We start from the raw sequence: 26,679 nt of genomic DNA, 5'->3' as shown, positions 1-26,679 counted from the left end.
TACAGTTTGGTTGAATTTTTTTGGGCCACCTACACGTTGAATCTGTTTATTGCAATGGTCGAGCTGTTGCGAAGTGACAAAGTAGTTTTCCGTGTTTGGATTTTTAAGTTTGTTTACCGAGGGGGGAAAACGTTCCCAGCTGTTTCGAATGTATGCCAAATAAATTACCTTTAAATTGAATAAATGCATAATGTTTATCAACAAGTTGTTATCGTTCATTAAATTATTTGCGGTCGGGTTCGACTTGATAATGTATATTTTAAGTTACGTAACGCAAAAATTGTTGTCTGCTTTTTATTTTTATTTAAACAAATTTTAAAGTTTAGTTGCGTTTACCTCATTTAAGTTAGAAACCAGAAATTTTAAGATATAATTCATACTGAAATTCTTCCCACATGTTTCATTTTCTTTTTACATTTTATTCCATATTTTAATTAGTCTCTTAGTTTATGATGCAATTTTATTAAAACATGTGACGTTGATATTAGGGTAGGCCAAAAAAATCGACTATTTTTTTTAACTTCCGACATTGGAAAAAGATCTTAATTTTAATAGGGAATCCTCCAGTTTTCCATTTTTTTTTCCAGTTCCATATGGCACTAAATATTTTAAATTTATCCTTTAACATAAATAACCTTTTTTGTAATGTTCCTAAAAATATATATTTGAAATATACTTTTTTGTAGAGCGTACAATTTCCTACAAGAAATTTTCAGAACGATCAAATAATGGCGAGATATAGATTTTGCCATATGGAACTGAAGAAAAAATGGAAAACTCAGATGACGATGACTTTCCTATTAAAACTAAGACCTCATCTTTGGAGAGCATAGCAATTTTTAAAGATGTCTAACTAACTAGTAAAATTCAAATGATGATTATGATGATGATAAAACTAATTTTATTTATAGTTAAAAATTAGATTTTTCTTGAGTGAATTTGTAATAGAACTGTTTTTGTTTAAGCTATTATAATTAAAATGTGTCAAATTAATAGGAGCAAAAAGCATGCCCTCAATCTCCGGAGATCTATCTTTCAACACTCTAATCCGGAGATTGCATGCTTGCATGACATCCAACCCTGTGAATCCGACAGATAAAAGAGACCTTGTCTCTTGGCTGTCTAGACCTCTGCGTCTCTTTGGGACATCTTTTCTTTACTATGTAGCAATTGCTACGTACCTCTTAATTTTTCCCTTCTTTCTATTTTCCTAAACCTTTATGGTTAACTACTCTTAGGCCATGATCTTCGGATCGGTGCCCGGAGAGGGGTTTTTAGTCGGTAAAGTCCGGCACTACGTCTTGTAGATTTCCCCCTCTTTGTTCCAAAAAAAAAAAAAAAAAAAAAAAATAGGAGCAAAGACAAATTGTAACGAACAAACAATTTAATCAATTTGAATAAATTTTATTTTGTAGTATCTTGCCATAATAACATATGGATTTGTAACTATAGTTTTGATTCAATGACAAAATACCTAAATTGTAATTAATAATCTGATATAATAGCAAATAATCGTTTCAGTCACGAAAGCTTCTAAATGAAAACAATTCTATCTGCATCATTTTAATTATTTATTACCAAACCCCGTAATAAATTGGGGGAATTAAGAGATAACGCATTTTGCATATGTGTGTCATCTCTATTTGATGTTCTATTAATTCCTGCATATGTGATAAATATTTGTCGATGCAGAAATTAAAAAAAAGCAAACATATGCCGGTAAATATTTATATTACTGAAAGAGTTTTCCCCCACAACCGTTCATTGTAACTCATTAAGTTAAATTATATCGACATATAAAACTATGACTCTTTTGACCAAAATAGTAGTTTTGCAAAAAAGACTAACTAGAAGGCCACAGTGACGGAATGGTCAAGAAATAATTCCTTGAAGTTAGTAATTTCTTTAACTAATCATTAACAAACATTGTCCACATATTATTGAATTAACAGAGGTGCAAATCGGCTATGTATATACATGCATATGTATGTTACAATACTATACTCCACCTTCAATAATTAATTAATAAATCGTCGAGTAAAAGTTAATTTAAATTTGCATGCAACTGAAATATTCCCGTGTACGTTACTTTTACAACTGTCGTATTTCTATTACCTAATGCGCATTCCTAATGCGTATTTGTATAAACAACAATTACAACAATTTATTCAACGTTGAATTATGCATTATTCATAGTAGTCCGTTTATTCCTGAAATAAATCTATTTTAAAAGTGTGTTCTGGGTACGAACCGTGAATAATTTTACAAAGGGCATGCGTTCAATTTCAAATTTAATTAAATCACATTTATGTCGCTTTCGTCAAAGAAGTGTTTATAATTTTTAGGGCTCGTCCGATGACCCAAAAATTATATCAACGGCTTCGCCATCTGTTATCAGCAAAATCTACGCTAATGTGTCTATCGGTGTTGTGCCGATATTTTTATTTTTTTTCCTTGATTAAATTATTATCGAATGTAAAGCTTGTAAAAAATTAATTTTGAAGTCTGCCATTCGTGGTTATTTTATGTTCAATGCAATTTGCAATTAAAATGTTAAAAAATAGAATTCTGAACATTTAAGTCAATTTTTCTCAGTTTTGTCGGCCAAAGATAACCAGTCTGGGACATTCTGTATATAAAAAATGTAGATTTTTGGTATATTTGTATAATTTATAATATTTTGCTACTTTTATAAGACATTTCTATTTAAATAATAGTATAATCATGTCAAATTTATATATACATTTATATAGGCTAAACAGCACATTAGTTTCTTTGTAAACCTTCGGGAATCCATCGATTGATAAGTGGAAACATCGGCATAGATAGAAAAATATTTGCCATCGGTCGAGCCCTATTAACTTTTAAAGTATTTTGTTTTGTATGTCTCGTTTATTTTTAGAACGCTCCACGCTTTTTTCTCAACAATTCCGAAGTGGCATTACAATGAACTCCCCATATCCACCTTCAGGATACGAGTTGAAGGTCGCAATCTAATTTTGAACGCAACCGAAAATGTATCGTCCCCCGAAATAACCAATTATCTGGGGTACGATATTTAAAAGGGGGCGAGATTAGAGCCCTCTCTGACACTTCAGATCTATGGTAGAGCTGGAGACAACGTAAGGTTTCCAATGGCCGAGTTTTTTTCGCCATTAACGACCATTCGACCCAGTAAATTGAATTTCATGCTCCACATAACATCCTACATCTCCACTGAAAATAATACTAATATAATCCGTTAAATAATTGGCTTATTTTCGAATGGAATGGCGGTTTTGCGTAAATTACTTCATTGGTGCTGTAATTATGATATTAACTGCTCGTTTTTTATATTCCGAGACGAATCGTTTATGGCAATGGAGTTTTTAGCTTTGAAACTAGACGAGCGTTGACTGAAAGTAGGTGTAAGGTTGCGGTTTTTATCAAAAAAAGTCTATTTATTACTGAAGTCCACTGTTGAAGTTGCCTTTTTGTATTAAACATCCGCTTGCACGGAAACGTTCATAACATTGGTATCCTGTTGTGTCTTCTTTCTTTTTCGTCTCCGGATATTTTGTTTATATTCTAGACTTTGAAATAAAATACTTCCTCCTATTAATTGCCACACTTACATTTTTGCATTACAATTACATGAATGTATTAAATTAAATTTAAATGATGATGAATTAATTTATGATTACTTTTAGTATTATTATAAAATATTATTAGAAATTTTACAAATAATATTAAAAAAAAAATTTGTTTATTACAAATTAAAATTAGTCTTTTTATTAGAATAACAAAGTATAATTTTAAAAATTCGAACAACCCCATTGATTTTGATACTGTTCTATATATTTTAATATTTAAAATAAATATCTAATAATTGTCAAAATCATTATTCGATTGTTAAATATATCAATTTCCATAATTTCCAAATGAATACAGAAATCTTGCAAAATTAATGATAATATAAAATAAACAGGAGGTTTATATATTTTTACTTCATAAAAAATATTCGAATAATAAAAAAACATCAAAGGGCAAAAATACTTGGCCTAATAATTCTTAATTACAATGTTCTTTGTTAAAATTGTTTTTACATTCAATTAAAATAACAAAATATTTAAATTAAAACAAAAAATTAATCGAATAATAAATAAATAAAACAGAAAAATGTTTTTTTACTAGGTACATGGTATTAAAATATTGTTGTTAAAGTCTATTATATCTTAGTTAAAATAAAAAATAATTAAACAAACATATTCGAACAATAAAAGCTTAAAAAGAAAAATATTTTTGATTAAAATATTGCTTGGCCCAATCGTTTTTAAATATTTTGTGTATTTATTAGTTTTTTTAATAATTAACAGTATAAAAGATTAGTTTAGAAAAAAAAATACTAATAAGAAATGTATATTAATATTTTAAACTCAAACACAAAATATTTTTAACGAATTTACTCCTGAGAAAATTTATTAATAATTTAAGATATGAGATGTTCTTCAAACGTTTTTCATTGTATAATTCAATATATTTGCAACGACCTTGTTATATTTATCTTTTATTTTTATGTTAAATATATTTTCATAACAAACGTGTTTTGTTTGATTTGGGTTATAAAAATATATTATCATGTTTGGAGATTTTTATATAAATGTCGTGAGAATATAAAAATTTCATCTGATGACCCAATAATCTTAATATAATTAATAAATAATAGTCACTTGATACTTATCTAAGTATAAATATTACGATGACAAATGCAAATCAAATAATTTAAAATATCAATAATTTTGACTACTAAATTTCATACATATTTGAATCAGGAAAAATATATTTTTTGAAATTTGTGATAGTGTTTTAAATATTTCTAATTTTATATATTATTAATTTGGACAAACTGCTCTTTCTGGAGGCTTCTTTTATTAATTCTAGGTTTAATACAAAAATATTTTATTCATCTTGAATATTATAATGAGTTTTATTATGTGATTACTTTAAAGGTGTAAATATGAAAATAATTATCAATACAAATGTAATTTTATAGTTTATTAAAACAAGAAAATCTGATTAGTAACAATTATGACCTTCAACTTAATTCAGTACCAAAATGTTAAAGTTGTTCTTTGTTGCAGGATCAATACGATAATCTATCGCTGCACACACTGAAAGGCATCGATTTTTTAGAGAAGTTTGGTCACTTCGTCAAGGATCGAGCGTTAATAGAGTCCGAATATGCAACCAAATTAAGGTAAGGTCGAATTGTTTTCCCTTTGTCTTCAATCAATGTCGAACCGGGATGTAAAACACAATTTAGATTAATTGACCCACTCGTCCCTACTACAGACATGCAAATGAGATTCGCAGACAAATTCGTAATTATCCCGGCACTGATAAATTTGTTCAACGAAAATTGACATCCTCCGTCGCGAAATATTATCAAATCAAGCTTGTGATTCACAAGTTATATTGCCGGGCAAATCTAATATAAATAAAGCACAAGCAAATCCTTGAATTTCAACCTGTCGTTCCCACAACACGTCAAGTTTTGCATAGATCTACGTTGTGAATGCACGATTGAATTCCACTTGCATCCGTCGGGCCATGGGATTTTTCTTCGTCATCCGTAATAAAAGTGAGCATAATTGCGGCTTCTTACCATTCCCATTAGCGTGTTGCATTGTGCTCGCCACAGTTTGGATCATGTGAAGTTTCCAACAATCGCTCAGAAAAATGCGAGATTAAAATTTCATGGCAGTTTGTGGTTATAAATTCAAACACTGACTCACGCAGCTAACAAAAGTTTCAATGATAATTCCAGTAATTTTTGTAATTTTTGTTTTGAAATGTGTTTTCGAGACATATTGTGTTTTTCCAACTCATTATAGCGTTCAGTTATCGTACAGAATTAATTGATTGCTTTGTCTAAGTGATTTTTAATGTTAAGGAAATATGTGCATCGGTTTTTTATACTACAGTTACTTGTAGTGTCTATTATCGTAATAAATTTAAAAGAACACTATTAAATGTAATTGTCTGTTGTAAAATGTTTATACATATCTCTTAAATTAATAAATTAATATAAAATAAAAAAATAAATAAACAAAGAAATAATAAGCAATTGAGGAGAGAAATATTTTAATCAAATCTATTTTACTGAAATATTGTTTGTTATAAAAACGTTTTTATAAAAATAAATAATTAAAATGTAATAAAATTTTTTATTAAAATTATATTAATTAAAGCTTTAAAGTACTAAATATAAATATATTTAATTTCAATCTATTTTTATGAATTTTATGTATATAATTAATACAAAATGATAAAATGATTCGAAATTTTAAAAGTATTAGTGGATTTTTCAAATTTCAACTTTTACATAAATTTATTTTAAAATTTTAAAAAAATCATTAATTTTTTTTATTAAAATTATAAAATTATGAAACTAATTGAAAATTTTATATTATTAAATTATTAATGCATTTTTCATATTCGACACCTTTACATTAATTTAATTTAAAATGTAATATATTTAATTTCAATTTTCTTTTATGAATTTTATGTATATAATGAATTTTTCAAATTTGATATAAACTTTTGCATTAATTTATTATATATAATATAATATATATTAATTTAACTTATTTTTATTAAAATTATAAAACTAAAAATAAATATATTTAATTTCAATTTATTTTTATATATCTTATGTCTCTGTTTAAAAAATGGTTCTAATTTTAAAATTATTAATGAATTTTTCAAATTCCATATAAACTTTTACATTAATGTATTTTAAAATTTGAAAAAAAATATATTTTAATTTATTTCTTAATTTTCAAATTATTAATTTAAAATTAATTCGACAACTTTTATATTAATTTATTTTAAAATTTGATAAAAAACATATTGAAAAAATTTATATTTTTAAATATAAATATATTTAATTCCATTTTTCGTGTCTATAATTAATCAAAATTATTAATGGATTAATGTGATTAAAATAATGTTTCTTAAAATTAGTTATATTCAACAAACAATTTTGTTTGTTCACTCCAAAAATATATTATAAAAAAACAAAGAGAAAAATTATTTGCTCATGATTATTTTTATTAAAATATAACTTCTTAATTTTTTATATTTAATTAAAATAATAATTTATATTTTGATAAAACAACAACAAATTTTATTCACTTCAAAAAAAAGTAAAAGAATAAAAAAATAAAAGATGTTTTGCATAATAGTTATTGATTAAAATATTTCTTGTTAAAATTAGTTATATTCAGTTAAAATATAATAATTAAAAAATAGCTTGTTAATTTTTATATTAAGATAAGATAATAAAATTTTATTGGCTTCAAAATAAAAGAAGAACAGTAAAAAACTCAAAAAGAAAAACGTTTTGCTTGTTAAAATTGTTTTTATATTCAGTTGAAAGAATGAAATATTCGTATAATTAAAGAAATCCAAGAAAAAAATGTTTTGGTTAATACTTTTTTTAATTAAAAAGTTGCTTGTTAAAGTCATTCTCATATTCTGTTAAAATAATTCAATTTTGTTCAAAAAATATTCGAATCATAAAAAAATAATAGTCAAGAATTTACTTATTGCTATACTTATTTATATACTTTTGTATATTCAGTTGAAACAGATTAAAAAAAAATTTCTCTAATAAATTAAATAGACAAAATATGTTACATGTTAGTCAAATATTTTTATATTCAGTTAAAACAACAAAATTTTATTAAGTTATTTTACTTGTTAAAATGTTTTTATATTCAGTTTAAATAAAATTATAGAATAAGTAAACAGAAATTTTTGCCATTAAAAATTATTTTTAAATATGGTAAGAAAATTTAGTACTGAATGGATCTCAAATGCGTGTGTGCAATTTAAATTGCGAAAAATATTGATGTGCTAACACATACTCGATTTATTATTGTGGTCGTTCCATAAAAGTAAAATGAAACATTTGTTGGTAAATATCACCACAAAAGAGAAGCTACACTGCGGCTTACCTTGAAAATAATTATCGTACTTGGATTGCCATAACCATTCCATTATATACGTGTAATCAATTAATAGTATTTTAATTAATTGCCGATTTTAAACGGAGTGTTGTTTATTGTGCGATTTTTACTGAACACCTGTACCCAAACGCTAGAATAAGATTTGGATGATTGTGTGGGATTTAATGTTTTGTTAATTTAAACATCAATAAACATCATCCTTGAAAGTACAGAGTGTAATAGTTAGTAGTGTAGTTATTCATTCTTGTAAAGTAGAGTATTAATCACAATTAAGAATTTACATCCTGATTAATATCATAATTTATTCTTTTTTCTTTAAGTGCAATTAATTTTTCTCATTTAATTAGTTAGATAACCGGCAAGATTTGTAAATAACTCGATTAGATTACTACACTCTCCGTTATCTGATTTGATCTGATTTTCTCCCCAACATCGTTTGGATGTAATACAAACAGGTGACTGCGTAGGTGACATGTCAATGTGTTACGTGCCATATTGTCGTTTGCTCAGTTTATTTTTTAATAGAGCGACACGCTTACGCAGAGTCGCTTCCTACATCCAATTTACTCCTCGTGCATGGGTACGTTGTTTTTTCTCGGCGACGAAACGGCAACAACTCGACGTTTGTTTCGCAAAACCGTCCGGCCCATGGTCAACGTCGCTTGCTCAGGATCAGCGACCGTTGGCGCCTACGTAAACATCCAACAAAGGACGGCCACTCGTTCTGGAGCCGGTACCGGGGCCAAATCGGACAAGTCGCACAAAATGCTCCACAATTTGATTGTTCGTGAATATTTTAGGCCACAACCTACGACATCGGAAATAAAAATGCGCCTCCTTGTCTTCTCGTATAATACAAAATTAATGGACGGGATATTTGTGCCATTCGATGCCGCGGCTAGTCCCCACAATGGTGTCTGGCCGCCACAATAAACCACAATCCTTTTCATTTCGTTGATGTTATCCAGCCCGGGAGGCTGTCAGTTCCATGAAATGTCTGCGACTGAGAAAATTTTCAAACAGATAACGCAAGATTAGCTCCTGACGGTTTTGGGCTGCCATAAAGATTACACCAACATTGAAATACAGCCTCTTTAAGCCGTTTTATGTATAAAAACTCTAGAAACCAGCGAGACAAATTGCTATCCAGAAGAATGTTTTGAGGCCACGTGAAATATGTTCGTAAATAAATTGTTGGTCCGGAACGTTTCGTGTTCTCCGTATCCTGCGAAACAGAAGCGAACCAGATAATTAACTATCGTCGAGTGCATAGAACACAACGTTACACACTCAATAACCTTAAGCTATTTTCGGTTTCACGACTCCAAGCGCTATCTATTCGATTTCGAACCAGAGGTCTCCAAGAAACGGGATAACCGGTGTAATTTTATAATACGCATATGCTGTCGTAAAATTAATTTATTGTATTGAAGATTTATTTATTATTGGTCGTTCTACTTTCCTGTCAATTTTTTAGTAATTAATTAATACGAATATCTCCTATGTTTTATAATTTCTGATTTTGAGGAAGTTATTAAACCAAAACAAGGTGTAAATTAAGTATTAAAATATTTGATTAGACGACTGACATATGCAGTGACTAACAAAGTTATAATTAGTCCATTGCATAAAAATGTATTGCATTGAAAACGAGGTTGGTATGTGTTACCCTGGATTCCTTCACGTAATGCACACATAAAATTTCACACATTTCCAAGTCACTATTTGGAACTTCTGATCTATTGATTGATAATCACGTGTACAAGAAAATACTTATCTCGGCTTTTGCTACACATGACCTTCCCAGCATTCACATAATTAATTTATTATCCTGGGGTCATGTATCTTGTGTGCAAATATGGTATTGTCTATTAAATATGTAATTTATAGATTAGTCCAAGTTTAATAAGACTCAACCTGGATTGTGGACGTGTTGCCGTTAGACACAATATGTGCAGATTTATCACCTGATTGTTTTAATAAATCTAATGGTCGTTACAAGAAATTACCTGTTGGAAACTAATCGATACGCGCAAGTTTCGAACTGTTCATTGACTTAAATGTCAAAGTGAACAAGTTTGCCGAGTCTTAAGATTAACTAAGAAATAAACAGACACGTACCAAAAATAATAGTTATTACTTTTAATCATTATTTCATGAATAGGGGACTAAAAAAAACATCAATTTGATTTTATTTGGGATGATATTGCTGATATTTTCAATGATCAGTCATTTCCGGTTTAGTTTTATTTGTACAAATTTTAAATATATTAACAAAGAAAATTTCTGTTAGGAACCATTAACAATATTCCAAAATGTTAAATAGAGAGTCTGCAGTTTTCGTTTACTTTTTTTGCATCTTAAATGCCTATAATTTTCTTATGACAATATAATAACCAAAAAATGTTCGTATCATTCAACGTGACTAACTAAAATTAGCAACAATTATAAAGTTGAAGAGTTCATTCTTAACATATACGTTAACGAAGGAATATCTTATAAAATAAACAGTATTTTAAAATATTTATGGTGTTTAGTATCTCCATTTACCTTTTTCCTAGTTTAAATGCCTATAATGTTTTTATTTGAAATGGAATGACAATAAAATTTTAATACGACTGACTAAATCGACAATATTAGCAATAGATACTTGTAAAGTTGAATAGTTTATTTTTAGTATACTCGTTAAAACAGAAGTATTCCATGAGGAATCATTAACAGTATTCAGAAATGTTTAATAGGATGTTTGATATGTCCGTTTCCCTTTTCACTACTTTAAATGCAATTACTTTTTTCTTTTGATTGGAATTTTCATAATATGTATAGATCGATTATTCGATACGATTAACTAAATATTATCAATAATAAGTATCTTATCAGGAACCTTTATTACAAAATTTGGCTTACTTGGTATTTCTTTTTATCTTTTCCCCAACTTAAATACCTATAATTTCCTTATTTCAAATGAAATTTGAAATTAAATATCTCAAAGACAAGCCCTACAACTATAATGTTTCGTGTGGGACAACGTATGGGTGAACATGTTGTCAAAACTATTCTGGAATGGTATAATCATACCTTTTTTAAAAATGCAAGTAAAAGCCCTTTTGTCAAACACAAATAACTGAATTTTTTCTTAAAATTAAAACTTAATACGATACATAATACTATTGATTCTATTATGTATTACATACTTTATAGTCTTCAAAATGTTATTTTATTGATAGCTACATAATAAATACACATTTATAACTTTCTATGTATATATATATGATTTGTTTAAATTTATACACCAAAGTAAACTGAATTAATATAATGCCTCGTGAAAAAAAATTATCTTTCAAATTAAAATCACTGATTGTATTGTTCTTCCAATCCGACGAGGGAAAAATCAATATCGCTCGATTGTAACCCGTGTTTCATAACAATTTTAATGATTTGGTAATGTGGAAGGAAAAATAAAACTAGAAAACCAATTAGAACCAGTAGATTTCAGGATAAACAAATTTTACTCTAAAAAAGATCCTTTCCTGCGTTCCAGCAAAATAAAAAGTCTACTTGAGACACAACTTGGAATTAATGTTTCTCTAAGAACTGTAAGACATTACTACAAAAAGGTAAGAAGGCCATTCAAAAAAACACTACTTTGGGAGAAAATCAGACAAGTCAGAGTCACTAAAACATTATTTTAAATAAAATAATGACCCGAAGCACACTTTAAAATATTTGAAGTAGTGGTTTTTAAGGTAAAAAATTAATGTTTTGAACTGACCATGGCAATTTCCCGATCTAAACTCCATTGAAAAATTATGGGAGATAATAAACAACAAAATAACACACAAAGAGTATAATAATCAGCAACATTTATTCACAGTTCTGCATAATATGAATCCAGATATTATTGACCATCTATTGCTTTTCATGACAAAGGTGTTTGGAAGTTATTCATAATAATGAGAATTTTACGTTATATTAATGTAGAATTAATCAATATACTAATTCCAAATTATTTGTAGTAATAAAACTTTAAATGGCAGTTGTTCCTCTACTTTTTGACAGCTCAAAACAAATAACCATTAGTAATTAAACTCTTTATTTTTTTTATTGTTTAACTAATTGTTAAATTTATAAAGAGAAGTTAATTATTAATATTTTTTTTTGACATAATAACCAGAACAAAAAAAAATTAAAAATTTGTCTATTTTTTTGCCAATACTGTATATCAGGAATCATTAATATTTCAAAATATTAAATAGGGTACCTGATACTTCCTCTTCCCTCTTTAAATACTTATAACTATTTTATTTCACATTTTTATTTTTTATTGATAAGTAATAAAATGTAAAGAAAATTTTTAATAAATTAGCTAAAATCACGTCACAACACTGACTAAAATTCTTTTGTAGTTCTCTATAAAATTGTAATGTATCATTGAATAAATCACCCTGTAATTTTTGGTTTGGCATGTGCCACTTCAGAAGGCCGCCTGTCAGAAATCTGACACCGATCGTTCACCAGCAAAACAAACATGCACGCACAAACAAGAAGTATCGGTGAAAAACATATGCTTGCCAGTGCAACAAATTATAATAGGAGTTCGAATTGAAGACGTTGGGGAATTATAACGTCCGCACGAGACAAACGGCGTCGCCGACGCGTTTCAAGTGTGCGTGTGGGCCGAATTTCGAACCATTAAATTGTCAGCATATGCTACTTGCTCATTACTCGAGTGTTTGTTTAATTTTTAATGGACACCGTAGATGGAGACTGGCTGGATTCTTAAGGCTTACGCAAATGGAATCGATGTTTCTGGTTCATGATATTAAAACTAATGGGATTATTAATTTTTTAATGAACACCTTAGATGGACACTGATTGGATGCTATAGGCTCACACCAATTTTATATACATCGATTTATTAGCATAAATTTGTGTCTTACATATGGCCCAATTTTTCGCCAATGCAGACAAAAACAAAAAGGTTTTTAGATTAGATTATTTTAATATTAGTAACTCCTCTATGTTATATTTGTAAACAAACGTAGTTTATAAGTTGGCAGAGTATTACTTCTATTTTCAAGTGATGGCGTGTGTAAACCAACAATTACACACATTTGCTTCATATATTAAAACTAATGAGTATTTGTTTGTTTCAGGAGACTAGTGAAGAGTTACCAACCGAAGAAGAAGGAGGAGGAGGAATATCAGTGAGTATCGTTCCATTAATTCGTGGAAACATCTTGGGAAGGCCTGTCGGGATCTGTGTTTACACGCGTTGCCTAATTATAGGCATGCAAACAAATAATGCCCGGGTGAACGCTTCGTACACGGAACGAGAAAGTCCCATCCGCGTTCGGAAATTAAAACACCCGATTCCGTTAGGAAGTGTTAATGAAAGTAATGAAAATTATTAATTGTCATAGCCCAGCGATTATGTTTCAACATGCGAAATATTCGTACTGCCGCTTCCAATTAATTAATTACATAAGGTGGATTAATCTGTTAATTACTGGGTTTGCCGGCCACTGTAACGTGCGGTTATTAATTTTGTTTTATAACGAAATGGGAACAACAAATATTTTGTGTTTAGGCAGAAAGGCTTTTTATTGTTTTAAATTTAACAAATATTTACTCTAACTGATACCCAGGACTGTAAATCCTTGATAAAAACGCCCAAATATACCTGTGCTCCCAAAATATAACGCAATATTATTCACATATTAACTTTCTTCGAATCATAAGGCGCAATTCTAGTTTTTTCATTGCAATTTCGAAACAGATGCATGTCAGTTGCGCTCGCATTGACCAATTTATCATAAGAAGCATGTTTTCTCTGGCAATGGAATGTGTCTATTCCCCGGATAACATCAATTGTTGTATAACAGCCTCTGAATTAACCAACGTTCGTTCTAACATAAGTGCTTGTTAGGTGTATTATTTTAGATTATCGTTTGCCCCATATGTTTTCGATACGCACTTTCGCTAATAAAATTTGTTTAGTCTTTTTCAATGATTCAAGGTGTTTGAGTAATTAAATATAATTGATGGTTTGGCCAGGATTTCTAACCACATTGCTTAATGTAATCATAATATTGCTTACGCATATCACATCTTTGAGTACTTATGTAAGTGAATCAATTTATATAACTATTCAATTATTTTAATTGAATTTAACTGCAATCGATTGCATTCGGTGTTTTTCATAAGTGAATGTTGTAATCGATAGTTCTCACCGTACAATTTTACAGAGGAAACTAAATTGTTTGTATTGACAAATTTGTCGGGTGCTCAATGTGTCTGTTTTATATTACGTCATCCAATTAATGGGATGTTTTCATTTAATATCATCGTCGTAAAGTTTAGAGCAAACATTACTCTTGAAGTCAACCTTAATAACATTCATATGAACATTTTATTGAGGTCTTTATGAGCTATATCACATTGATTTTGGTTCATCTTTGAGGAACATTGCACTGCAATTAATTAATATATATTTGTCGCAATATTTTTCTTTACGTTTTCTAAATAAATCACGTTTTATCATAATATGTATTTACTGTAGTGGCGACAATTGCAGCAACTTGTTAAAATACATACAAGAAAAGTCCATATAATTTTCTTACATATATATTTTTTGTTGCAAATATTACATATTTTTAACTGCACCTACTTATTGTTATGTTTAAAAATCTATATAAATACGCATAATTATTCAAATATTTATAATTATTTCCATTTATTTAATTCTACCAAACTGTTAAGTGTCTATCGTATCAAAAGTATTGTGTATTACGATGGAACGTTTAATGCAAAGTGAGGTAGTTGAGAGGTTTAGTGGTTCTCAAAGTGTCATTAGTCGGTTGTGAAGGCGTTTTAGAGAAACTGGTAGTCTGGCTGAACAAGACCTAGGTCGTGGACGCTGTAAAACAGCAATTCAGGATCGATATTTAATATTAATTGCTCGAAGACAACCTCTTCTAAGGACACCTACGTTGGTAACGGAGTTACAGCAAGTACGTAATTTAGTCGTTAATTGGTATACTGTAAGAAATAGATTACATGAAGTCTATTTACATTCTAGAAGACCAATAAAATGCCCAGTTTACTACATGCAATTGAGATTCAAAATTGTAATGGTATGAAGATACTCAAAACTGGCTGAATTCGTAGAGCATATGAGGAAGATGCTTCAAAGAAGAAAATCTCGACAATGAAGCACCAACACTTTTAGATTTAGAGAGTTACAAACACAATGGACTCAAAATATCTCAATATGATATAGACCATTTACTTTTTTTGGCACAGTTTTTTTTTCGAACAGTTATAATGTAGTTTTAAATGGTTGTGGAAGACACTCTTAATTCAATTATATCTTTTGTTATCCTAGAAAATTAATGATATGTGAACTTTTTATATTAAATTTATTTGGTTTAAATAAACAAAATTTAAAGGTTTACTTAAGCCTTTCTTCTATTTTCTGTGTAGTATTCCATTGCACCGGGTTCAGTCAATTAATGGTCTTTTGCTTATTATAATTATTAAATAATGGGTTAGAGTGATACTGTATCATACGCTGTAAAAAAGTGTCAGCTCCAGAATTATTAACTAAATTAAAACTGGGCAAATGTCTTCAAAGAAACACAATAACTGGATAATTCAATTCTCTAAAAACAGTCCAAACACTAATCCAAAATTATAACGGACTGATAAAAAATTAAAGCATCAATGTTTCGTCTTGTCCCTCAAAATGTTCACATATCAACCCTATAGAAAATATGTGGAATCGTGGATAATCAAATTGAACTTAAAAATTGAGTGACAAATTTATAAAACAGAAGGGATATGATACAAAATTTTAATGTCTAATTAAATGGTCAATAAATATTTCCTTTCAAAATTAAAGTTATGATTATTTTATGTCCAGTTCACTTTAGAAAAAATGTGTGCAACGTTTTACAGAACAAGAACATGTTAATTTTTAGAATACAGTTTAAAACAACATTAATAAATTTGTATTATTTTAACAGTTCACACTAAATAAAATAGTTATGGCCATAATAATTAACATTTTAAAAAGTTACTGCAATAATGACCAATACTGTGGTATATTTCAACAGGAGTGGCAGTTTTCTGTGTATTGTAATAAAGTTAATTCATAGAATTTTTGCATAATCACTGCAATTAATTTCCATTTAATTTTTACATCAAATTAATAAGTGGTTTTATTAAAAAAATATATTCCATATCAAGTAATACATTCACGCCTTTCATTTTTATTATGTACAAAGTAGTTATAGTAGGCATATCACTATGAAAGATGTGATTATTCATTTTTGTACAAGTATGGCTCCATCATTAAAATGTCTGTTGATAAATTTATTTATTTCTCCTTGACCACTGATATACCATTGTACTTAGATACACAATTTTAACTTTCCTAGAACATCCTCGGTCAATCTCTTTACATCCTCATGATAAAATTTTATTCTTGTCCGCAGTACCATGACGACGCACTAAGTATATGGAACAATTCCTTGAGAATTACATACGTACATAGGTTACAGCTATAATTTTAAGTTTACGGTTTCTTTTTGTGTGTGCCCCAACCGAAAACTGTACGTCGTAGTTGGTACGACTAGTTTAATACGGCACACATGTAAATGATTAGCATATTACCATATTAGAACTCGTTATTCTTGTGCAGTAATGTATGCAAAATTATAGTTCAGGTTATGATTTTTGCATGTACGAGCACGCCAACGTGTACTCACCTAATAAAGAAACCCATGAACCTTGTGTGTGCTCCTGTTTTTGTTAATAGCCGTTAAAAAATTCAATGATTTAACTTTCATTAAGTAAAACCGCATCTCTACGCACACGCACGGTCATTTTAATTGCTGAATCCGTACGCATTGATCACAGTTAAGGCGGCGTGAAGAAAGTACACATAAACGAGTACCTAATCGCGGGTAATGGTGAAACTTTGTCGAATTCCTGACGCTAATTATAAAATGATGTGAACTCAAAAATTTCTAATCGACAGTTTTAAACTAATTATGAATGCAGAAACTCTGCGAAGAATGATTCCGCCAACTGCATGTAACTCGTTTTCTCTTTTACACTCGATTGTTTCATTGTTGTATGCGCGTCGTAATGTTTCGAAGCACTTAAACGTCAATTGATAAACAGTCCTTCGGCCATTGGCGAAATTGCAATTGAATATTTATTTAACGTTCCAGTCGCCTTCGACTTGTTTATAAGGCGCGGAAATTTTTTATTTTCAGGCACAATACTTTCTTGGTTGGGTCATTAATCTGGCATTATTTATGGATCTTTATTTCCAGCGGTGATCATTACTGCGAGGAAATTAATATCATTTGTAGATTTATGTTTTAATCGATAATAACAATTACCTGCAATGTTGAATTATTTTAATGTTATTAGTAGGGACTTATCATTTTTATTTATAAACAAAATAAATTGTTTAGCTTATCGTAATTGGTCAGTAATTAACGATTTCATTTAATTTCCATTTATTTTTTTTTTTCATTAAATATTATTTATATATGAATTATTTCTATTTTAACTGAATTTTTAAATATTTTTTCAATTTTATACATCTTACTTAACATACATAGTTTTGGCCAAAATGTACTTAAAAAATAAGACTAAAATGTTTTTAATTGTTGTAATTTATTCTTTATGTCTTTCGTTTAATTACTATAACAATGGTTATTGTATCTCATTCTTTTTCTAGGGTGTCTTTTATATATACCTTCAATTTTATTTTGTATCTTTTTTATCAAGTGACACCACACATAATAGTGGCTACAATTATAACAATTTAAAATGTATACTACTTGAATTAGATATAAAATATTAAATGTTTATTGCTGTGTATCGTGGACATATCGTATACTACACTATAACTGGACAATTTAATTTTATTAGTTTAAATTGTATTAGAGAAACAGGAGTAAAAATATTAAAGGGTATAAGAGAGTTATTTTTTTTTATTTTTAGAGGTAGAATATTATCCGGATTAATATTTCCTGTTCCTTATTTTATTTGTTTACCTTTATTATTTAAGTTGATAACTTTATTAATAGTAATTTAGAGTTACATAAATATCTAAAATTGCTCAATTTTTGTCAATTAATCGTTTAAAAATTTAATTTTTATTGATATTATTTTGAATTGGATTTAAATATTTACTTAAAGAGCTTATATTAGACCATAAGATATTAAGAAAATAGAAGTATTTATAAGAAAAACTTGCTTAAGAATTAAGTTAGAAGCTTATTGTTGAATCTCTTATTTCTTTAATTGGAAATTAATCCCAATAATTAATATTATTAACGGTGATATACCTCTACTTTGGTTTCAATTAAAAATAAAGATAATATATTATTTGGGTCGAAACTAAAATGCAATATTTGCTTCTTATTTAAGATAAATTGAAAGTAATTCAATATTTTTAATTATGTGCAACCTTTTACTTTATTGAATTTCAATGATCTGTACAGATTTAGTCGATTATTTACCATAGGTTTTTTTATAATTATTTAATAATGGATTGTAGTAAACTATATTATACTCTGTTAGAAAAATTAAATTCGGCTTTACCAAGACTAAGAGAATCCAGTAGAGATTTCTAACAGTTTACCATCGATCTAAGTCAGTCGTTTCCTGTATTAATAAAAAAATTAAAGAAAGTGGTACCTACGAAATATTCAGCGAGTTTAAAAAATATATTGAGTAATTCGAATGTCAAGAAACAATCCGTTTTTATCGCCAACTCAAATCAAAGTTAATCTGAAGGAAATGGGACATGACTGAACCATATGGTATATATTGTTTAAAACTTTATATAAATGTAATTCTCATCGATCACACTGTGTTTGATAAATCTTGTTTTGTGAAATACTTGTGACTTAAAATACATTTTAAATAATACTTCATGTTGCTCTTACAAACATATGTTTTTTTCAGGATTTACATCCTTTTAAACCAGTTTTTCCAAGTCTTATCGTGGCATTCATTGATTCACGAAATTTATCAGACAAGAAAATAGTTAGGTTGAAAAAATTATTCCTGCGATTTCTTATTAAAGTAAGGATTAAAATATTGGCCAATATATTTTTTTTCTCACGTCGTTTTGTTTAATATCGTGTGTCCCAGTTTGTACACAATCTTTTATACTATCCAGTAAGATAAATTTGTTAACTTTGGAATTTTTAAAACAATAACAAAACAATACATGAATTAAATAATAAGAATTTAAAATGATTGCCTTCTCTAAGAAAGACAAAAGCAGACTAATGCTTTTTAAATAAAATCACTGAAATTTAATGATTTCAAAGTTTATTGATATACTGGTCGGGTACGATTTGCCCAGATTAACTTTGTAATAGTTAGACAAACATTTAAAGAAAGTTTGGGGGAATCGTCATTAAATTACGAGAAGAATCGTTAAGATCCTTCCCTGTAATTTTCCAACAAATACACTTATAGCTATCTAATCTAACTTAATTTTTTTATTTTTCAGATACACACCATGCCGAGCTTTCAAAGCTTTAATGAACGAAATAAACGACTTGGCCGGACAACACGAAGTGGTCGCCGAAGACTTACAAGCCAACGTAATCAGAGAACTGACGGCATTAGTCAAAGATCTTCGTGAAGAACGAAAAGTAAGCCGAATCTCTTGATTTTGTAACAAACCGTTAATATTCCCACATCGTTTTCAGAAACACCTGCAAGAAGGCCAGAGGTTATCGCAATCGTTACAACTGCAAATAGAGTATTTACATAGGGCGAAAAAGGCATACGACAAAGCGTTCAGGGAGTCGGAGAAGGCACTGGACAGTTTTCAGAAAGCCGACGCCGACCTTAATTTATCGCGGGCGGAAGTGAGTACATCGAACTCCCGTTTTTCAATTTGCAAACGTTGACTATTTACCCCGCTTTCCAGGTCGAGAAGCAACGATCGAACCTGTCGCACAAATCCCAAGTCTGTGATGCCGCCAAAAACGAATACGCCGTACAGTTGCAGAGGACGAACGAACTGCAGAAGGAACACTTCAACGTCAGTTTGCCGGAGGTGTTCCGGAGCCTGCAGGAATTGGACGAGAAACGGATAAGGAACATCAAGAACTTCATCAGGAGCTCGGTGGATATTGAACGGAACGTTTTCCCGATAATCAACAAATGTTTGGACGGTATACTAAAGGCTGGCGAAATAATTAACGAGAAAGAAGTAGGTTAGACATTAGCAAATTAATAGCAAACTAAATTAAATCGTTTTTATAGGACACAATGTTAGTCATAGAGCGATACAAATCGGGTTTCAATCCACCGGAAGATTTCCCCTTCGAAGACCTGTCAAAAGGCAATAGTGATTCCGGTAGTGCAAACAATATAAACAATATAGCTCAAAGTGGGAAATTGAAGGATGGTGGCTACACGGTGAAAGGAACAATCACCGGCAAAGCGTTGAAGAAACGCGGTGGTATTTTCCAAATATTTGGAAGTCGAGGGGTGAGTACATAAGTTTGTCTTTTATGCAATGATATTTTAATTATATCTTTTACAATTCTATGAATGACAAGTTGTTACCATGTAATTTGATATGTCAGTAGTTGTTCAAAAACAATGGAGCTTATTACATAAAATGACAGTGTAATTAAAAAAATGTTGCTGTTGACTTCGTTGTGCATAAAGTTGTTGTTTTATGATTTACTTGATACAAAAATGCATATTTTATTTATACAAATTATTGAGTTTATTTTGTCAGAGTGTTTTGTTGATATTAAGCAGTCAAATATTATAGAATTGTTTGTTTTCCTTAAATTAATAAGCTGTTATTGATTTATAATATCATTTTAACACAACATGTGATAAACCGATTAATAAATGGCAAAATTTAATAGCAGCTCATTCAAATAAGTTTATGTGAAAAGTAGATTTTGTGAACGAAACAGCACAACTTTATAAATTGGTAACTATAATTAGATTAGAGGTCTATCTTATCTTTCATTAATAAACAAATATCAACTTCCTTTAGTATAATTTTAGTTACTTAAACGCGTTAAAATATCTAGTGGTGGTTAGAAAAATATTACACATGACTATTACAGTCAAAATATTTTATAGTTTATTTAAAATTATTACACCACATTCTTTTTATAATTATAGGCATAGTTACATAAATTTTGTATTTGAACCTTGACTTTATGATTTTAATCAATTTTGAAAAACTTGCATAAAAATCATGTAATTGATTAATTATTGTTGGAAAATGGTAGTGTTAGATCCCTCATGAGAGATATCATACATGAAAGGACCCATGTTACTAGTAAATTTTGATAATGGTACTCTTAAATGCCAACCAAAGAAACTTTAAACTTCTTTTAGATGTAGACAAACATCTGATCCTATTCTATTTAACTTTATCACCCCAAAGTATTCTTCGTTAAAATATATTAATATATTTTTGTATAAATTTCTTTTTTGATGCCAAATGTTTATTTTGTTTGAAATACATATTGTTCATTCAGTTCTACAAAGGAGTTATTTTTTTGTTAGGACGTTTCCTTATTGTATTTTCAAATGAGTGTTTGTTTAATATTTGTTAATATTAATATAATTAGGAAGCATATTAGTCACTTAGCAATATTTATACTTTGATTTTTCATGTTAATTGTAATTTCTCTTTACACTGGAGAGCAAAGTTCTTTTCCTTCCTATTGAAAGTGAGTTATTTATAAAATTATATAAATCCTACCGAGAATAAACCGTTACTATTAAAAGTATTGTTAAATAGTGCCACAAAATGTAAATATACCAATTGAAAACAGTTTGATTCGACTGAATTTTGAGAGAGACATGCACGACAGAGACAGTAAAACTGTAAATTTGCATTGTAGTAGGAATCTTTTACTGTCTTTGTCATGCATGATGTCTGTCTCAAAATTCAGTAGTATCAAAGACTTTCCAATCGGTATATGTACGTACAAACTAATATCTCCGTCGTTTTTAAGATGTATGACAAACAAATCTATAGAATATTGAAATATATTTTATATACTGACCGAATTAATTTTGTATTAAATCCTTTTATGCAATATCTTACAAAATATTTAATTTTAAGTTTTGTAGGATTTTTCTGACCACCACTGTACATATTTTTCTATCCTTTCATTGAGTATAAAATCTGAGCACTTTGTAAATCTATTTTTTTATTCTTTTTCTATTTATGGTTTTTGAACACCTGGAAACATGTGGGCATTTGGTACTATAATTTATCCTAGTAAGTAAATATCTATTCTATGAGTGCTGTAGCATGTCCTGTTGTGATTGTAGCACTGATTTGAAATAATGTTTTGAGTTTGAGGCATGATATACAATGAGTTTATTTGCATGTGCATGGATTTGTACATAATTATTAAAAGGAAAATCAACTGAAATTGCTTGGTTAATCCCACCAGTTAAATTTGAACTGCTTATTTTTATTTTACTTTAAGTACTGATAGGCTTTAAATATTTATTTGCGATACTGTTAAATAATTAGTCTTAAAATAATATAATTATAATCATAAATATGTTCAACTGAGCATGATGCTAATGCTTCTTATATTTTCATGCATACAGAAGCTTTCAGAAGTCTGTATGGCGATAAAGGTATGTGCTTTAAGCTTTTAATTGATATGTTCATATATTAATTTTAATAATTCATATGTACTTTCCATTTTCCTTTCATCTTGCTTATTTTCGCAATCATGCAATGAAACATTGTATAGTTTTTTTTTAAAAAGGATTTATTTATACTGTGAATTACGTCATTGTTGTATCGTTCGTCTATTCATGTTTTGTTCGTCATTTTATGAATATTTTTAGTTTGGGTGCGATTATTTGTAATATTAAATAATGTAATTTGAACTTTCATCTTTAGAACGCTGCAATTTCTGATGGAAAGGAGGACTTAAGCGACCTGCCACCAAACCAGAGGCGGAAAAAGCTGCAACTTAAAATCGAGGAACTGAAAGCCAAAGTTGCACAAGAAACTGCGGCTCGAGATGGACTGATGAAAATGAAAACGGTTTATGAGGCAAATCCGGCCCTTGGTGATCCCATGTCGATAGAAGGTAAACACATTTGTGTCCCCCTAGTAAATATATATATCAAGCCTTAACGTGGTATGTTTTCAGGTCAATTGAACGAGTGCTACCAACGATTGGACAAATTCCAAAATGAATTAAAACGCCATCAGGGGTACTACGAAGAGGCGGTGAAAAGCATTCAAACGGGTGGCGGCACGAACAACGGCCAGAACAATTCGCTGACAAACTCACCGCGGCTCACGAATGGCGGCGCCCCCCATCACAGGAACTCGGGAGGCAGCGCTGGCGAGGAGGAGTCGTTGAGCAGGTCGGCGAGCGACACTAGCGTTACGAATCCCACGCTCAACCATAACAAACAGTCTGCACCCGGCACGCCTCAGCTTAACAACCACGGGTGGGTGTTGGTTTTACCCGCTCCTAGCTTTAGTTCCTGGTTAAACTGCGTCAAATTGTCATTTTTTTTTACCAATATTCGCTTTATTTATTCATGATGTGACGTATTTATATTTTGTTTGACCAGAAACATTGACACCGAAAAAAGTATTTTACGTCTAAAAAAACTATTTTGTTTAAATGAACTTTTATTCAACAAAATAATTACGTTTATAAGTAACAATTCATTGCCAACGTGCTACAAACAAATCTACGAGGAAAAAATTATAGGTTCTTGGAACAACCTCAGTTTTGTCCTCTTCAAAATTAAATTATTCATCAGGTAAAAAATGGACAATGCTATATGTGATGCTACGTTGATACGAGAAGTAGAACATATTTTCTATTGCCTAAAGAAACTCGTAGTTTTTCATGAATTTAATCAATGTGTCAGTAGTTGTATTGCACATTTGGCCTCTAGGTAGTATGTAAGTAAAATTCTATGTGTAATCCACCACAGCTATTTTGGGGTCAGTACTCTTGCATTAGGTTTTTCCGCTTCAACCCGTGCAGCAAAAATTGTAGTAATCAACCTATTTTTTGTCAAATGTAGCAGTAATGTCAATAAAAGACTTATTTGCGTTTAGTGCAGGAGAGAATTTCGCACGAGATATTGCCTAATTTCTTCATTCATATAGTTATCAGGACGACCTTGATGTCAATCCATTTATTGCCTCATATAAAGTTATGAAACCAATATTGTAGGACTTATTAAATCATCCTAAAACACATTACCAATGCGGCGTGAAGTTTCTCTCCATTTAAACTGATTTTTGAACTCATAAAATAAATTAAAGACATTTATTGGGGTATTCCCATTTTTAATCCAAAAAAATGTAAGAAAATAATATGTAGCATAACTAGACAAAACATAAAAAGCTTCCAAATAAATATTTTAATTTAAATTATATATAAACGTAAATTACTTTTTCCGGTACCTAATAATAATTACCTATATAACAAAATTTAAAAGTCCCAAAGACAAACCAAATTCGGATGGTTCTTATGAACAATTTAGTTGCTCAAATAAATATTTAAAAATAGTACCTGACTGTACAGTCAAATTTTACTAATAACAAACTCTTTAATTAATAACAATACCGTGAAATTTAATAATAATTATTCTCTCCTTGCTGTAAATATAATCTCGGCTTTGGTTATTTTCAAAAACTGAAATTTGCTTAATTTTAATTTCCAATTGGCAGTTTTTTCCTTTTAATTTGAACGAACGTTTCTTTTTCGATGTTTGATATAGTTGTTCCAATAGCCCAGAAAGTGGACTGGGCACTTCGCACACGTCTTTGCCCGGGTCCGATCAGTACGACGGACACGGGGCAGATCCGGAAAGCGAATACTACGAGGCCGACATGCTACCAGCGATAGGAACCTGCAAAGCACTTTATCCCTTCGAAGGTAAGATCTATTTAAAAATCCCGCAATCGCATTAATTGACGTTTAATATTCTTTTTAGCTACCAGTGAGGGTAGTATACCGATGGAACAGGACGAAGAACTACATTTAATAGAACTAGATCAAGGTGATGGATGGACAAGAGTAAGAAGAATAAATGGGGAAAACGAAGAAGGCTTCGTTCCAACTTCGTATATCGAAACAACTCTATACAATACTTAAGTGTAACTTCAAGTCGGAAGTTGGAGGACTCTTACTACAGAGATATACATATATTTTTAATATTATTTTTGCAATGCAAACTTAGGTTCTCCTTTTTGTTTAAAATTGTTCACATATTGCTCAGTAAGAAACATAACTTGTGATCAAATAGGTTGAATGTGAGTAGGGAAGCTCTGAATTTAGTCGTGCAAGTTATGCAATGTATTTTCATTTTACTTAATCGCATTTATTGGAAAGTTGAGTAGAAGGGAAATATTAGTCATTTACTGGGTAGAGCAATTGTTATATAAACTGGTTTACTGACAATTAGAACAAGCACATAAGATCAAAGTATAACGTTAACGTCCATATAATAATGTACTGCTTATGCGACATATATTAAATTAATATTTCGCTTAGCACAATTGACTTTCGTTCAATATTTGTTGCTGCTATTATTGTTGCAATGTTTTATACACAAGTCTGTAAATTTTCATAGGTAACTTGTCTCGTCTTTGACAATTTATTGTTTATGATGGGCAGTATACTAGTTATTTTTGTGTATATGCTCATTCTATTACTACTAATATAGGATATTCATATTATATAATGTAAAATATTAGAAATAGTTTTAAATTTTATAAATATTTAGTTTTTATATAGTTTCAAATTATTACTTTTTAAATGAATTATACTCACCACTTCTCCTTTATACGAGTATTTGTTGGTGTGACACCAGTCTTGTGCTAAATTCTGGACTGTGATTGTGCATCTCAAACAGGCTTACTTGGGATGTTAAATCAGCCCCCAATAAGCACTAATTCTTGTGTGTGGCAAATACAGTCAAAATGGACATTTTTCTCCATTTAAGTTTTCAACTGTTGATGTAAATATATATTTTTTACTCGATAGTAACTTGTGATCATCTAATAGAAATAGATACATATTATTTATACATATATATTTTTATTATTTAAAAATTATTTTTGTTGTTGAATTCAAATCGGTGAACCTTTATTTCATTCATGGTAATGTTCAAAATTTATTTTGCGAATTATACAAAAAATAAATTTTGCTCAGGCTTCTATGTGCTTTTAAGGACGATTATTGTAAAAAAGAAATATATATATTACGTAACACGTACGCATATATGTATGTATTGTGTCGATATACTTTAATGTTTATCATCTTCATCATATCATTCTATTATTTAGGATCAGTTACAGATAGTTCCCTGTCATTAGCTAAAAATTAGTTGAGAAAAGGGAATTCTCTGAATGCATGTGGTTGTGAATAGTTTTTCATGCATATCATCTCATATTCATCTGCTTTAGGTGGTTCATTTGTCTGAAATATATATGTTTACTTTTGTCCTTAAAAGTTCATTTTCAATGTATAATGAAATTTATTTAAGTGTATGTCAATTCAAATTAATTATTTAAAATATTTGTATATGACTGATCCTTGTATTATAAATAAAAATAGTAAATACCTTATGTATG

General features: G+C 29.4%; 1 protein-coding gene across 6 annotated transcripts in view; it reads left to right on the top strand.

The window, feature by feature from the left end:
• The window catches only part of LOC109602248 (formin-binding protein 1-like), a 56,599-nt gene extending 29,926 nt beyond the window's left edge, over window positions 1–26,673 (top strand). The window contains exons 2-12 of one of the 6 annotated variants that reach the window (XM_049965161.1): window positions 5,121–5,236; window positions 13,169–13,219; window positions 19,561–19,705; window positions 19,763–19,924; window positions 19,987–20,271; window positions 20,325–20,552; window positions 22,668–22,694; window positions 22,966–23,158; window positions 23,222–23,441; window positions 24,834–24,979; window positions 25,038–26,673. In XM_049965161.1, the coding sequence (XP_049821118.1) occupies window positions 5,121–5,236; window positions 13,169–13,219; window positions 19,561–19,705; window positions 19,763–19,924; window positions 19,987–20,271; window positions 20,325–20,552; window positions 22,668–22,694; window positions 22,966–23,158; window positions 23,222–23,441; window positions 24,834–24,979; window positions 25,038–25,198 (1,734 nt within the window). In that variant the 3' untranslated portion in view covers window positions 25,199–26,673. Of the gene's footprint in view, window positions 1–5,120; window positions 5,237–13,168; window positions 13,220–19,560; window positions 19,706–19,762; window positions 19,925–19,986; window positions 20,272–20,324; window positions 20,553–22,667; window positions 22,695–22,965; window positions 23,159–23,221; window positions 23,529–24,821; window positions 24,980–25,037 lie in introns of all 6 variants that reach the window. The other 5 variants (XM_049965160.1, XM_020018575.2, XM_049965157.1 and 2 more) reach the window with 5 other exon arrangements.
• The last annotated feature ends 6 nt before the right edge of the window (window positions 26,674–26,679 follow it).

This window comes from Aethina tumida, chromosome 3 (genome assembly GCF_024364675.1).
Source record: "Aethina tumida isolate Nest 87 chromosome 3, icAetTumi1.1, whole genome shotgun sequence".
In the NCBI taxonomy this organism is placed as follows: Eukaryota; Metazoa; Arthropoda; class Insecta; order Coleoptera; family Nitidulidae; genus Aethina; species Aethina tumida.
Note: the sequence above shows the minus strand (reverse complement) of the source record. Positions and strands in the feature narration are given on the sequence as shown.